Source organism: Schistocerca piceifrons, chromosome 1 (genome assembly GCF_021461385.2).
Source record: "Schistocerca piceifrons isolate TAMUIC-IGC-003096 chromosome 1, iqSchPice1.1, whole genome shotgun sequence".
Lineage (NCBI taxonomy): Eukaryota > Metazoa > Arthropoda > Insecta > Orthoptera > Acrididae > Schistocerca > Schistocerca piceifrons.
The window spans coordinates 1,143,992,063-1,144,008,543 of NC_060138.1; the positions used below are offsets into that span (position 1 = coordinate 1,143,992,063).

Here is a 16,481-nt window from a genome sequence, read left to right on the forward strand (position 1 = left end):
CTACAACTGATAGACGTTAGAGATATAGCTCTATAGCTCTGCACATCTGTTCAACGTCCCTTCTTGAAAACGGGGATGACCTGTGCCCTTTTCCAATCCTTTGGAATGCTACGCTCTTCTAGAGACCTACGGTACACCGCTGCAAGAAGGGGGGGCAAGTTCCTTCGCGTACACTGTGTAAAATCGAACTGGTATCCCATCAGGTCCAGCGGCCTTTCCTCTTTTGAGCAATTTTAATTGTTTCTCTATCCCTCTGTCGTCTATTTTGATATCTACCATTTTGTCATCTGTGCGACAATCTAGAGAAGGAACTACAGTGCAGTCTTCCTCTGTGAAACAGCTTTGGAAAAAGACATTTAGTATTTCGGCCTTTAGTCTGTCATCCTCTATTTCAGTAACACATGATTCATGTGAGAAAGTTTCCGACGTGTTTATGTCCGCATGACGGGAATGAAAAGACTCTGAACCAGGAATGGTAGTTGGAGGCAGACGCATGGGACATTCGATTTCGGAAATCGTTGGGGGATTCAATATTACAAAATCCACAGTGTCAAGAGTGTGCCGAGGGTACTAAGTTAAAGGCATTACCTCTCATTACTGACATCGTAGTGCCCGACGGCCTTCACTTAGTGACCGAGAATAACACCATTTGCGTAGAGTTGTCAGTGCTAACAGACAAGCAACTCCCCTTAAAGAAATGCAGAAATCAGTGTGAGACGTACCGCGAATGTATCCGTTTGGAGAATGCGGCGAACTTCGGTGTTAATGTACTCTGGCAGGAGATGTCCGTCTCTCCTGAGCTCGTGACATTATTGATTGGACCTAGACGACTGGGAAACCATGTCCTGCTCAGATGAGTCCCGATTTCCGTTGGTAAGAGCTCATGGTAGGGTTCGAGTATGGCGCAGACCCTACGAAGACATAAACCCAAGTCGTCAACAAGGCACTGTTAAGTTGATCGTGGCTCCGTAATGGTGTGGGCTGTGTTTACATGGAATGGACTGGGTCCTGTGGCCCAACTGAACCGATCATTCACTGAAAATACACTCATACTCATAAATTAAGGATAATTGCAGAATGTGGTGCCACACAACGTGGCACTACACAAAACTGGCACTAATAGCACAGGGACATGGGGAACACACACGACACAGATCTGTAAGTCCACGGTATTGGTGATAAGTTGAGAAAACCGTCACGAAATACATGTGCTACAAAGCGCCACTGTTTCTTGCCCATGTACCCCGACATAAATATGGGATATGATCACCATGCACACGTGCACAGGCCGCACAAGGGGTTGGCATGCTCTGGATCAGGTGGTCGAGCAGCTGCTGGGGTGTAGCCTCCCATTCTTGCACCAGTAACTGTCGGAGCTCCTGAACTGTCCTAAGGGTTTGTAGACATGCAGCGATACGTCGACCGAGAGCATCCCACAAGTGCTCAATGGAAAACAGGCAAGCCACTCCATTCGCCTGATATCTTCTGTTTCAAGGTACTCCTCCACGATGGCAGCTCGGTGGGGCCGTGCGTTATCATCCATCAAGAGGAAGGTGGGACCCACTGCACCCCTGAAAAGGCGGACATACTGGTGCAAAATGACGTCCCGATACGCCTGACCTGTTACAGTTCCTCTGTCAAAGACATGCAGGGGTGTACGTGCACCAATCATAATCCCACCCCACACCATCAAACCACGAACTCCATACAGGTCCCTTTCAAGGATAATAAGGGGTTGGTATCTGGTTCCTGGTTCACGCCAGATGAAAACCCGGCGAGAATCACTGTTCAGACTACACATGGACTCGTCCGTGAACATAACCTGGGACCACTGTTCCAATGACAATGTACTGTGTTCTTGGCACCAGGCTTTACGCGCTCTCCTGTGACCAGGGGTCAGTGCAATGCACCTTGCAGGCCTCCGGGCGAATAAACTATGTCTCTTCAGTCGTCTGTAGAGTGTGTGTCTGGTGACAACTGTTTCAGTGGCTGCGGTAAGGTCCTGAGCAAGGCTACCTGCAGTACTCCGTGGCCGTCTCCGAGCACTGATAGTGAGATATCGGTCTTCTTGTGGTGTTGTATACTGTGGGCGTTGTATACTGTAGCTCCTGGACACGTTTTCTGTCTGCTGGGATCGTTGCCACAATCGTGAGGTCACACTTTGCGGCACACGTAGGGCCTGTGCTACGACCTGCTGTGTTAGACCAGTCTCCAGTCGCCCTAGTATTCTACCCGTCATAACCTCATCAATGTGTGTTCTTTGAGCCATTTTCAACACACAGTCACCATTAGCACGTCTGAAAACGTCTGCACAGTTATTGGCTGCGCCGTACTCTGACATGCACCAACACACCTCTGCGTATGTGGACTGCTGCCAGCGCCACCGTGCAACCACCGCAGGTCAAATGCACCGCATTGTCATACCCCGAGGTGATTTAAACCCGTAAACCGCCCACCAGAGCGTTGTTTCACCATGTACCAGCATTATCCTTAATTTATTAGCATGAGTGTAGTTATGTTCGGCTGCTTGGAGACCATCTGCAGCCATTGAAGGATTTCATGTTCCCAAACAATGGTGGAATTTTTATGTATGACAATGCACCATGTCACCGGAACACTGGACAGTTCGAGCGAATGATTTGGCTATCCAGATCGCCCGACATGAATCCCATCGGACATTCTTGTGACACAATCGAGAGGCCATTTCGTGTACAAAATCCTGCACCGGCAACGCTTTCGCCGTTATGGACGCCTATAGAGGCAGCAAGGCTCAATATTTCTGCAAGGGACTTCCAGCGATTTGTTGAGTCCATGCCATGTCAAGTTGCTGAACTCCGTCTGGCAAAAGGAGGCCCGACATGATATTAGGAAATATCCCGTGACTTTTGCCACTTGAACGTACTTTGTACATGCTGTTCATATCGTCACCTTATTCACTCAATCAGTTCGTCAGAATGCTGTTACTGATATAGAAGGTTTTACGAATACAATTTCCTCTTCGTGTGAGTAATGGACGCAAATACAGAACCGATGCAGCACTTTCGAAGTTTCCCTCATCCGTCGGTGCACTCGGTTTCACATATCTCGAAGTCTTGTATCTTGATGTTCTGAAATAATATGCTGCAAACTGATTCTGTAAAGAATATTACCAACTGATGTGGATCACACAACAAATAAATTTTACAATAGATTTCCCTACTTTATTTGCATTACAACGCTGTCGATGGCCACTTCCAGTTTGACAGATCATAGTCAGACAGCTAAAGAGATGCACATCTCTTCCTACAGAAATGTTCGGAAGATAAATAATCCGGGCATTAATTAGCAACACAATGTTTATTTGAATTTCACAGTGGCATAATCAGAAATGTGAAATCACAGTGCACACGATATAACTTGCATTAAAATCGCTAAAATTACGCTGTCCAACAAATAGTGTTCGTGGAACATGATCACTTTGAGGTTACGTCTTTACTATTCTACACGAAATTTTACGCTGCCAAGACATTAAGCAACTGCAGATTTTTGACTAAAATCGACGAAAAGAAGCTACGACATTGCTTGCCAGTCGCAGACTTTCGCTTTAACCAACATAGTAGTTATATGGTTGCTCGGCAGCTCCAGACTGTTAAGTTATATTGTTGTTACTCGTCTATGTCGCGTTTGTGGTGTTTCCATATTCTTCTCCTCTCCCTTTACTTCACAGTATCAAATGAACCAATCAGAATATCAGTCACCAAACTGCGACGTCTGAGTGACTAGGTTAGCCTAAGGAACGTTACGTGGAGTTGCGGAGCGACAATGTAAAACCCAGAGGTGTGTTCCCTCTGGTTGGAATGACTCACCCTGCCACCAGCTTGATTCTTCAGCACCAGCCTTCCTGGACACACATCTGGGTCGTCTCTACTGCTGACCGCCGCACCGAAGTGAAAGGCGTCGCTGGATCTGAGAGCGCGTTCTTCGAGCGCCGTCTCGTTGACCATGTCGACGATGGCCACAGAGATGTTGACGCGCGTCATGAAGCTGATGGCCAGACCCATGAGGCTCAGCAGAGCCACGGTGTACCGGGTCTTCCAGCAACCTGCGACACAGACGTCACGGATCACAGCATTTTCTCTACAGCTTACATTCTTCACTCCAAGGAGAAGACAGACACTTGAGAGACATCCCAATTGTTAGACATCTTAAAATTTGGTTCACGATTCCGAATCTGTAACTTGAATGGGAAAAGTCTACCAGATGGCGGCTGCTGTAGCGACAGGCAACATGTCTGACGAGCTCCCTGTCAGAGATACTTCTAAATTACAGAAGAATTAAATTTTGCCAAAATGACCGTACTCAGACATAAAACAGAAAACATTGTACCACTACAGCTATTTAGATGTCAGTATAAATTTAATTACTTGTATTAGACGGGAGTTGGATGAAATAACCCACGCTGTTGTTGTTGCGGTCTTCAGTTCAAAGACTGGTTTGATGCAGCTCTCCATGTGAGCTCTCCTGAGCAAGCCTCTTCGTCTAGGAGTAACTACTGCAACCTACATCCTTCTGAATCTGCTTAGTGTATTCATCTATTGGCCTCCTTCTACGATTTTTGCCCCCCCCCCCCCCCCGCCCCCACGCTTCCCTCCAGTACTAAATTGGTGATCCCTCGATGCCTCAGAATGTGTCTCTCTTTCCAATCTACTCCTTTCCTCTTCAAAACATTCATCAGCTTGTTGCACTGAACTCTGTCAAAAGCCTTTTCTAAATCTATAAAGACAGCAAAGATTTCTCTACCCTTTTCCATATACAGGGTGTTTCAAAAATAACCGGTATATTTGAAACGGCAATAAAAACTAAACGAGCAGCGATAGAAATACACCGTTTGTTGCAATATGCTTGGGACAACAGTACATTTTCAGGCAGACAAACTTTCGAAATTACAGTAGTTACAATTTTCAACAACAGATGGCGCTGCGGTCTGGGAAACTCTAAAGTACGATATTTGCCGCATATTCACCATGCGTAGCAATAACAATCACAAAATGAAAAGTGGTACATCAGTGAACATGGAAATAATACAGTGTAATGAGCTGTTTTAACAACGTAGTAAAAGAAAGTTAAAAACGTTACACATACTTCATATGATCCAAGTCCGTGACGCTGTGTGTCCAAAGACATAGCTAGGTCATTGGCCACTACTCGTAAGAATGGTGGAAGTACCTCAGTGTACCACTAGAAGTCCCTGTCTTGCAATAGAATCGATGTCACCGGTAATTCATTATTCAGAAAGTACGGGGGTCTCAAAGTGTTAAACAGCTGTGGTCATCACGCAAGCTACACTCGTAACCTTTAATGTGCTCAGACCGCAAATGCTCTGTTATTTTCTGGGGCGCGCACGGCTTTCTGTACTTCTCCGTTCCTAAACACGCGTAATGAGATGTCACATTTGTGAAACGAGTGTCATCGGGGCTATAGCTTCATGGTGGAAAATATTAGCCCTTAACCTTGAGGCTTCGTACCACGTTTTCCTGCTGCTGTTTGAAAAGGAAGAAAGCTTTGGCTTGAACGTGCTGTCGATTACGAAGGATTTAGGGGTGGATCATGTGCTCGGATTGGGGAAGGACGGGTAAGGAAACAGGCTATGCCCTTTCAGGGGAAACATTCCGCCCTTGGCGTTAGGTGATTTAGGAAAATCAAGGGGAAACTAAGTCTGTGCGTTCGAACGGGTAGTTGAATCCCCGTCTTCTCGAGCCTAGTATGCTAACCACTAGACAACCTTGGTCGGAATTCTCGACGGCGCAGCAGCTAACATGTCAGAGTTATATACTAGTCTTTTCTCATCTATGCAGCCAGGTTACTAGTATGGACTAACTTCGGGTCCGGCGTTTATAATGTGTGCAAGATGCCGAAAAATTACTGCTTCCCCTGTTTTACGACGAATATTACCCCAGCATGTATAAATTATCAAAGTAGCTAATTTTACATACGAAGTTTTCCTTATGAACGCCTACAATCCCTTACTGCAAATTTATTTGCAACCCCAAATTTCCATTCACTTTTCCTTTTATGAAAACATTAGTAAATACACTCCTGGAAATTGAAATAAGAACACCGTGAATTCATTGTCCCAGGAAGGGGAAACTTTATTGGCACATTCCTGGGGTCAGATACATCACATGATCACACTGACAGAACAACAGGCACATAGACACAGGCAACAGAGCATGCACAATGTCGGCACTAGTACAGTGTATATCCACCTTTCGCAGCAATGCAGGCTGCTATTCTCCCATGGAGACGATCGTAGAGATGCTGGATGTAGTGCTGTGGAACGGCTTGCCATGCCATTTCCACCTGACGCCTCAGTTGGACCAGCGTTCGTGCTGGACGTGCAGACCGCGTGAGACGACGCTTCATCCAGTCCCAAACATGCTCAATGGGGGACAGATCCGGAGATCTTGCTGGCCAGGGTAGTTGACTTACACCTTCTAGAGCACGTTGGGTGGCACGGGATACATGCGGACGTGCATTGTCCTGTTGGAACAGCAAGTTCCCTTGCCGGTCTAGGAATGGTAGAACGATGGGTTCGATGACGGTTTGGATGTACCGTGCACCATTCAGTGTCCCCTCGACGATCACCAGTGGTGTACGGCCAGTGTAGGAGATCGCTCCCCACACCATGATGCCGGGTGTTGGCCCTGTGTGCCTCGGTCGTATGCAGTCCTGATTGTGGCGCTCACCTGCACTGCGCCAAACACGCATACGACCATCATTGGCACCAAGGCAGAAGCGACTCTCATCGCTGAAGACGACACGTCTCCATTCGTCCCTCCATTCACGCCTGTCGCGACACCACTGGAGGCAGGCTGTACGATGTTGGGGCGTGAGCGGAAGACGGCCTAACGGTGTGCGGGACCGTAGCCCAGCTTCATGGAGACGGTTGCGAATGGTCCTCGCCGATACCCCAGGAGCAACAGTGTCCCTAATTTGCTGGGAAGTGGCGGTGCGGTCCCCTACGGCACTGCGTAGGATCCTACGGTCTTGGCGTGCATTCGTGCGTCGCTGCGGTCCGGTCCCAGGTCGACGGGCACGTGCACCTTCCGCCGACCACTGGCGACAACATCGATGTACTGTGGAGACCTCACGCCCCACGTGTTGAGCAATTCGGTGGTACGTCCACCCGGCCTCCCGCATGCCCACTATACGCCCTCGCTCAAAGTCCGTCAACTGCACATACGGTTCACGTCCACGCTGTCGCGGCATGCTACCAGTGTTAAAGACTGCGATGGAGCTCCGTATGCCACGGCAAACTGGCTGACACTGACGGCGGCGGTGCACAAATGCTGCGCAGCTAGCGCCATTCGACGGCCAACACCGCGTTTCCTGGTGTGTCCGCTGTGCCGTGCGTGTGATCATTGCTTGTACAGCCCTCTCGCAGTGTCCGGAGCAAGTATGGTGGGTCTGACACACCGGTGTCAATGTGTTCTTTTTTCCATTTCCAGGAGTGTACAATATACTGAGCGTTATTTCTGTTTATTTGCATTGCAAGTAACGTAAAACTTCCTGGCAGATTAAAACTGTGTGCCGGACCGAGATTCGAACTAGCAGAATTAAAGTTGTGAGAACAGCTCGTGAGTCGTGGTTGGGTAGCTCAGTTGGTAGAGCCCGCTCCGACCCACTGCTTTAATCTTCCAGGAAGTTACATATCGCCGCACACTCCGCTGCAGAATGAAAATTTCGCTCTGGAAGTAAAGTAAAAATTGAAAATAAAGAAGTTCCCTCATACAGACTTGACCCCACTACCGTGGTGTTACCATTCTGTACACTTTCCGCTGCGCCAACTGCCGTTTGTAAGATACGCTATTAGGACTGAAGCCGCGCCAAGACTGCTATTTTTTCTAAATGCCTGACCATTTGGAGCTCCCCTTCTGTCACTTTAATTTCCGGCAAAGCTCTGCGTATTGTATAAATCTTGTGCATGTGTGGTCTTGTGAGATCCAAACGTTATGTGCCACAACCGGCATCTGTATCCTGCCAGAGAGCTATCCGTTTCTTCTCTATTGTCTTCTTCTACATCTACCTGGATACTCAGCAAATCCCATTTAAGTGCCTGGCAGAGGGTTCATCGCACCACTTTTACAATAATTCTCTATTAGTCCAAATTCGTACAGCGCGCGGAAGAAACGAATACTTATATCTTTCAGTGCGGGCTCTGAATTCACTTATTTGATCATGGTGATGGTGCCTCCCTATGTAGGTCGGCGTCAACAAACTATTTGCGCATTCGTAGGAGATTTTTTGAGAAAATTCCGACGCAACAAAAATCGCCTTTGTTTAAATGATGTCTACAACATTGTCGCACCACGGAAACAACACCATGTAGAAGCTTTCTCTCGGAGCGAGTACCTTTACGGCCAACGTTCTAGTAATAAGAAAGGCAATCAGAAACGTACTGCATAATACCATCGGCATTCTGATCACAACACATTCGCGGAACGCCCTGGAAAAACTAGATCATTGAAGATGAACTATTACCTGTTTCGGGTAAAGGAACTGATTAATCTGTCCTTCAGGAGAAAAGAGTTCTACTTGTTTAGGTCAAAGGACATTCCGAAATCATACAGTCGACAAATGAGCAAAGAGCTCAATTACCGAAGACATACCTTTCTTAATATGTCTCCCTTTTTCACACTTTGGAACTAGAATAAATAAGTTTTACATGAATGGCGCCGATTTTGGGAAACCTCACAGATGACGAGAGGGCGCTATTCAAGAATTCAACCGTTGATTACTTTTAAAAAATCAGATTACTGTTCAAATTTGCTTGACGTCACATAACATCAACAATAATAATGTGAACTGAACACTGGTAATTGCCCTGAACATCGCCATAGAATGAAAATTTTAACCTCTCCGTATTACGAAGATCATCGTATACACGCAATATATACTGGTACGTCATCTACTGCTCGACTGTTCCCGTTACGCGAAAGAGACAGCAGGCCAAACTCCATCGGGCAAATCATATCAAATGGTAATTCCTCTGCGGAGAAGTATCATTGATCTTGCAGAACAGCCGAAAACCTTATGTTCATGTCGCAAGACATTTTGAAGAAAACTTGCATTCGTCTGCAATTACCAAAATATTTTCAAGAAACGGGCATCCGCCTGTAAATACCAAGATGTGAAGACACTGAACCACAGTAACCACTTATTTGATAGACTTCAAGAAAGGTGCGTGTTGGTCAGCACATTCCAGAGGAAGGAATCGTCAGCAGCTATTTACTCGTTAACTGGTTATCTGTATTTACACCGTTAATCTCTAGTCTTTAATGGCTATTTATCTCTAATGGTAGTCGTCATAAAACATACTACGAATGCCATACGGTTGTCAGTTACGATATATTCTCAGCACAAAATTGACGCATTGCAAACGTATGGCATAATTATGTAGTTTATAAACATAGAAAATAAACATGTACACTGCTGTGCAAAAATTAAAGTGATCGCCTTCTTTTAAAGCATGAAAAATACGCTATTTCTGTGATTATTTAAGTAAAACAAAAAGTAGTCCTAAATCTGATGATATAGTTTTATTCCTTACACATTTGTCTTTAAGCAATGCTGTCTGTGTCCACACGGGATGCTCCCAGTAACCACTGCACCAGGTGGAAGGGCTCAACTCAACCGGAACACTGGTCATTGGCGCAAATTCTCGAAGCACTCCTTTTGAACCCGTAACAAAGTAGTTTTGCACAAGTCATTTTCGATACATTTTCTATTAGCGTACCTAGGACAGTAGAAAAATATTGATTTCTAAGAAAATGATGACATGTTGAAACAAATGTCATTTTCTTCGCACACGAAATGTAGAGGAAACCATGCACGCTGATGGAGAATTCAATTTAGAACGCCAGCAACAAATTCCAGTCAAAATCGTTTGTACTGTTCTCTAGTCGTGTTTCCAGTCAGTTTGATAAATACAGTTTCGTGTAAAAAGGTTGCATTTTTTATACACTGAAGAGCCAAAGACACTGTCGCAGGCATGGGTGTTCAAATACAGTGATATGTAAACAATCAGAGTACAGCGCTGCTGTCAGAAACGCCCACATAAGACAACAAGTGTCTGGAGCACTTGTTACATCGTTTACTGCTACTACAATTACAGATTATAAAGGTTTAAGGGAGTTGGAATGTGGTGTTACAGTCGGTGGACGACTGATCAGACACAGCATCTCCGAGGTAGCGATGAAGAGGGGTTTTTCCCGTACGACCATTTCACGAGTGTACCGTGAATATCAGGAATCCGATAAAACATCAAATCTTTGACATCGCTACGGCCGGAAGAAGATCCTGCAAGAACGGGACCAGCGACGACTGAAGATAATCGATCAACGTGACAGGAGTGCAACCCTTCCGCAAATTGCTGCAAATTTCAATGCTGGACCATCAACAAGTGTCACCGTACGAACCATTCAACGAAGCACCGTCGATATGGGCTTTCAGAGCCTGATTCACATTCGTGTACCCTTGATGACTGCACGACACAAAACTTTACGCCTTGCCTGGGCCCGTCAACACCGACATTGGACAATTGATGACTGGAAACACGTTGCCTCGTCGGACGAGCCTCGTTTCAAATTGTATCGAACTGATGGACGTGTAAGGGTGGGGAGACAACTTATGAATTCATTTACCCTGCGTATCAGCAGGGGACTGTTCAAGCTGGTGGAAGCTCTATAATGGTGTGAGGTGTGAGCAGTTGGAATGATATGGCACCCTAATACATGTAGACACTACTCTGACAGGTGACGCGTACGTAAGCATCCTGTCTGATCACCTGCATCCATTCATGTCTATTGTGCAGTCTGACGGACTTGGGAAATTCCAGCAGGACAATGCGACACTACACACATCGAGAATTGCTACAGAGCCGCTCCAGGAACACTCTCCTGAGTTTAAACACATGCGCTGGTCACCAAACTCCCCAGACATGAACATTATTGAGCATATCTGGGATGTCTTGCAACGTGCTGTTCAGAAGAGATCTCCACCCCCTCGTACTCTTAAGGATTTGTGGACAGCCCTGAAGGATTGTTGGTGTCGGTTCCTTCCAGCACTATTTGAGACATTAATCGAGTCCATGCCACGTTCGTGTTGCGGCGCTTCTGCGTGTTCGCTGAGGCCCTACACGATATGGGCAAGTGTGCCAGTTTCTTTGGGTCTTCAGTGTCGTTTCGTTAAATTTACCTCTAGTCACCGATCCTTTGACCATACAGCAGTCCTTCCAGATCCAACAGGAAGTCCTGCTCCTCCTCTTTCGTGGCCATAGCGGTCCCGCGGGCCTCTTTGGCAGCTTCTATCACACGCTGATCTGCTTGCTCCATACGCTTTTCGTCCGCTTTTGCGCAGAAGTTGTAACAAGCTGGATCGATCTCACGTTATAGCACGTTCGGAACTTCCATAGTGTCTGCTAGGCCGCCGTTGAAAACACGTTCCAACTATTTTTTCCCACTGTTCATGGTTTTCAGAGACATTTTTTCACGAATCGACTTGTATTTCGACAAAGCAGTTACTGGCGAATCTGGGATGAACACCATAGTCAAGTAGACATCCCGGAGAACATTTGTAGCAAAATAAAAAGAAAACTCGATTTCTTCAAATATTCAAACTGGACTGTCTCCTTAAGGACGAAAGTAAGTTACACGTTATGTGTCACTGTCACTGTCAAAGTAGTGTCTACATGTATTAGGGTGCCATATCACTCCAACTGCTCACGCCTCACACCATTATAGAGCCTCCACCAGCTTGAACAGTCCCCTGCTGATATGCAGGGTAAATGGATTCATAAGTTGTCTCCACGCCCTTACACGTCCATCAGTTCGATACAATTTGCTCGATGAAAATTGGGCTATAAATAAAAATGACTGCCACAATTTAGTAGGAAAGGAGACGGAAAGAAATACGTAGTGAGATGAACAGAAACGACCATTTCATTCAAAGACAATAATTGCTCTGAAGTCTCTGCGACTTATGATAGTACCCTGTACATAACATAAGACGGGACATGGTTCTTATTACGGTGCGCGATCGCCAACGACGGAGATACAAGCTCTTCGACGTGCTCCCATAATAGCCACAAGGTTGGTTAAGAGTTCTTGTGGTAGGACGTTCCATTCCTCCAGTAGCGCGGTCGAAAACTGCTGGATGGTTATTGGTGCATGCGGATCTGCTGCCGTGCGTCTCTCCTCAAGGTACCCCACATGTGCTCGATGGGACGTAAGTCGTGGGAATGGGTAGACCAGACCATTCGCCGAAAATTTTCTCGTTCTTGTTCTTGCGGATGTTTTATACTACCCGTCTTTCCCTACAGCTTGTACCTATCTTTCACAGAATTTCGAATGCCTTGCACCATTTTGTTGAAGGAGATTTGTATGCCGGGAGTGCCAAAGATAGCGGACTTTGTGAAACCATAATGGCAGAAATTTCACAGTTCATGTAGAAATTAATAATAGCCAGCGGAATCATGATAACTTAAAAAGAAACATGTACATTACCATTATTTGCACGACGATTCTGATGGTGTACTCAGATATTCAATATCTTTATTAGTTTAAAGTTTAGTATCTGACTGTAAATTATACAAGTAACACCTAGCAACGAATTTACAAATTATAAAAGTTTCATCCGATTTTGTCTATCGACATGTGTTTAGAAAGCTAGTAGTGTAAACCGAAATTGGTATGAATTACAGGCATGTAACTTGAATAGTACCTGGGTTGTTGGAGGTCATAGTGGCCGATTACTATTGATCGCGTCAGGCAATAAGTATTCCACAGTTACACGAAAAAACGGTAGCAGCGTGCTTATAAATATATTTATTCGTCTATGTCTTTGTTTATATCCTATATATACCGTTCATGAAGAAATTGGTCAAATATTTACTGTGTTTTAGAAAGCACAAGGACATTAGGTTACTGGCCTACTTTTGTTTCTGTTCCTTTGATATATGTTTATTTGATTTGTTTATGTATTTAATAATTGTGTAAGAGCGTGTTTACGGTCCAGCCGTAGGGATATTTATTTAATTTCAGGTCATGTAAATGTAAATCCAGTATTTCGTATGTGTTTCAATATGTTTGTGAGTGTGTATAGGCTTGGAGACATGGCGGGACGCTCTAGCCACTCACAGCTTTCGTTACTACGGTAGGCGACTACCGAAGTGAATGAAGGAACAGGATGGATGGAAATGGAGGAGGGTTGCACGGGACAGGAGAGTGCTGGACGGGAAGGCGCGATGGGCGGTCGCAGGAAATACTTGGATAGTGTTGAGCAGTTTGCGCGTGGTCGCGGGAGATAGAAATATTGCGTTGTGCCAACTTGCGGCCGGCCGTTGTGGTCGAGCGGTTCTAGGCGCTTCAGTCTGGAACCACGCGACCGCTACGGTCGCAGGTTCGAATCCTGCCTTGGGCATGGATGTGTGGGATGTCCTTAGGTTAGTTAGGTATAAGTAGTTCTAAGTTCTAGAGGACTGATGACCTCAGATGTTAAGTCCCATAGTGCTCGGATCCATTTCAACTTAGACTCAGCAGTATTTGTCATGTAATGCGACAACTACGTATCCCAGCCCCCAGACAACGAAACCAGCCAAAGCTATTAATATTTAAACTCTGAGTCTGAGGGTACGTAGTAGCCTTTTTTTTTTTTAAGCCAGAAATCCTGAGCCAACGTTTGTACCCATACACTCAACCTCAAATTTCCACAGAAAAAGCAGGTTTTGTTGAAGGAAAATGGACTCGTGAACAGATACCCAACAGACGACAAATAATCGAGAATTGGAGAGATCTGTGCTCCTGACTTCATCTGCTTCCTTGACTATATGAAAGCCTTTGACTGGCTTGTCTGGAAAAAGTTATCTGCCAGTGCAACATCTGTGCTGTACTTGTCATTAAGAGTGCTGTTGGTGTTTGGACTAAAGGCATCTTACACTGAAGAGACAAATAAACTGGTACACCTGCCTAATAGCTTTTAGGACCGCCACGAGCACGCAAATGTGCTGCAACATGACATGACATGGCATGGTCTCGGCTGATGTCTGGAGTAGTGTTAGAGGGAACTGACGCCATGGATCCTGCTGGGCTGTCCATAAATCCATAAAAGTACGAGGGGGTGAAGATCTCTTCTAAACAGTATGTTGCAAGGCATCACAGATATGCTCAGTAATGTTCACGTCTGGGGAAGTGTTTCACTCAGAAGAGTGTTCCTGGGGCCAATCTGCAGTAGTTCTGGACATGAATGGATGCAGGTGATCAGAAAAGATTCTTACGTACGTGTCACCTGTCAGAGTCGTATCTAGACATATCAGGGGTCCCATATCATTCCAACTGCACACGCCCTACACCATTACAGAGCCTGCACCAGCTTGAACAGTCCCCTGCTGACATCCAGGGTCCATGGATTCATGAGGTTGTCCCCATACCCGTAAGCGTCCGTCCGCTCAATACAATATGAAACGAGACTCGTCCGACCAGTCATCGACAGTCCAATGTCGGTGTTGACTGGCGCAGGCAAGGCGTAAAGCTTTGTGTCGTGCAGTCATCAAGGGTACACGAGTGGGCCTCCGATTCCGGAAGCCCATATCGATGATGTTTTGTTAAATGGTTCGCACGCTGACACTTGTTGATGGTCCAACATTAAAATCTGCAGCAATTTGTGGGAGGGCTGCACTTCTGTCACGTTGAACGATTCTGTTCAGAGGTCGTTGGTCCCGTTCTTGCAGGATCTTTTTCCAAGCACAGCGGTGTCCCCAGTTCATCGCTATCTCGGAGATGCTGTGTCCCATCGCTCGTGCGCCGACTGTAACACCACGTTCAAACTCACTTAAGCAGCAGTAACCGATCTAACAACTGCGCTATACACTTGTCTTATATAGGCATTGTCGACCGCAGCGCCATATTCTGCCTGTTTACGTAACTCTGTATTTGAATACGCATGCCTATACTAGTTTCTTTGGCACTTCAGTGTAATTGGTGTTAGAGCTATTAACAATACCTATTTTCTGATGACACCGTCCTCTTATCCAGCAGCTGTTAACAAAAGTAAAGGACATAAGTCTGTTTTATGTATTGGGCATCAATCTCAGCAAGTCCAAAGTCATGATAACTGATCGAGGCGTGCTGGTTCAACTTACATGTCTTTCATCTAACTTGGGTCACTTATCTGTTACACGGAAAGTTGGGAAGATAAGGTAAGAAGACGAGTCACGCTACGGCCAGTGGCTATGAAGCAGCTCACCAAGATCTGGCAGGACAGAGCGATAACAAGCACCACAAAGGTCCGGCTTGTTGAAAAACTGGTGTTTTCTCTCTTATTTTATGGTTGCGAGACATGGACTCATAAAGCCAGAGACAAACAGAGCATCGACGTATTTGAGCTTAGGTGTTGGCGCAGTATGCTGGGCATTAAATGGACTGAAAGAACAACAAATATGTCCTTTACTGAGCAACTCAGTATCTTGACGCGCCTTCCTTCTCGTGTCAGCCAAAAAATCTCCAGTTCTTTGGTCATGTTGTGAGAAGAGATGGAGAAAACTGGAAGGAAAGATCGTGGGCAAGGGACCGAGAGGAAGAGCAGCGAACAGGTGGACTCATCAAATCAAAAATATATTTGGTCATCTTTGGTCTACCTCTTCAGCAGGTCCTAAGAGAAGCTGATAACCGTACGGGATGGAGACGCTTGGTTCATGGGGTCACGAGGCTCAGCAATCAGCATAACGACTCGTGATGATGCAGGATTTTACATTATCTAACGCTTTTTCTCAGTCAACAAATCCTATGAACGTGTCTTGATTTTCCTTGTCTTACTTCCATCATAAAGCCTATGGTCAGAACTGCCTCTCTGGTGTCTTCACCTTTCCGAAAGTCAGACTGATTATCATTTAACAAATCCACAATTTTCTTTTCGATTCTTCTGTGTGTTATCCTTGTGGGCAGCTTCGATACGTGAGCTGTTAAGCTGATTGTCTGATAGTTCTCGCATTTATCTCCTCTTCCTGTCTTCGGAGTTGTGTGGATGACATTATTCCGAACTAGACAAACTTTAAGCAGTCATGGTTCTTAATGAAGCATCCACTGGGTGATTGGGCCTTAATTTCGAAGGGAAGCTGAAAAAGTGGCAAAGAAAACAAGAGGCGATTCGCAATCACCACTTCTGCTACCAAGGCTACTACCATAGAATTCGCGTTATGCCACCAGCACGCTTCGACTATACATACAGTCTTAGACAATAAAACTGACCGCCGGCCGGCCGCCACAGGGACTAAGTCCGAGTCATTCACTTAAGGTGGCCAATAAAACTGACCGCCCCTGACAACTCTAAGTCTGGCCATCTGCACAATCTGGCAACACTGTAAGATGCGGAAGTGTCAGGAGGAAGTGTTATCTACTTCCGAGACGTTGGCGGACTACGTGAGCCCGTGGTCTAGTGGCAAGCGTCGT

General features: G+C 45.8%; 2 protein-coding genes across 2 annotated transcripts in view; both read right to left on the reverse strand.

Moving 5' to 3' along the window:
• The window catches only part of LOC124778645 (sialin-like), a 93,546-nt gene extending 89,506 nt beyond the window's left edge, over positions 1–4,040 (reverse strand). Inside the window, exon 1 of the mRNA XM_047253658.1 lies at positions 3,846–4,040. Within this exon, the coding sequence (XP_047109614.1) occupies positions 3,846–4,040 (195 nt within the window). The remainder of the gene's footprint in view (positions 1–3,845) is intronic.
• LOC124780939 (28S ribosomal protein S31, mitochondrial) overlaps positions 1–16,481 on the reverse strand; it is a 250,757-nt gene that overhangs the window by 185,379 nt on the left and 48,897 nt on the right. The window lies entirely within an intron of this gene.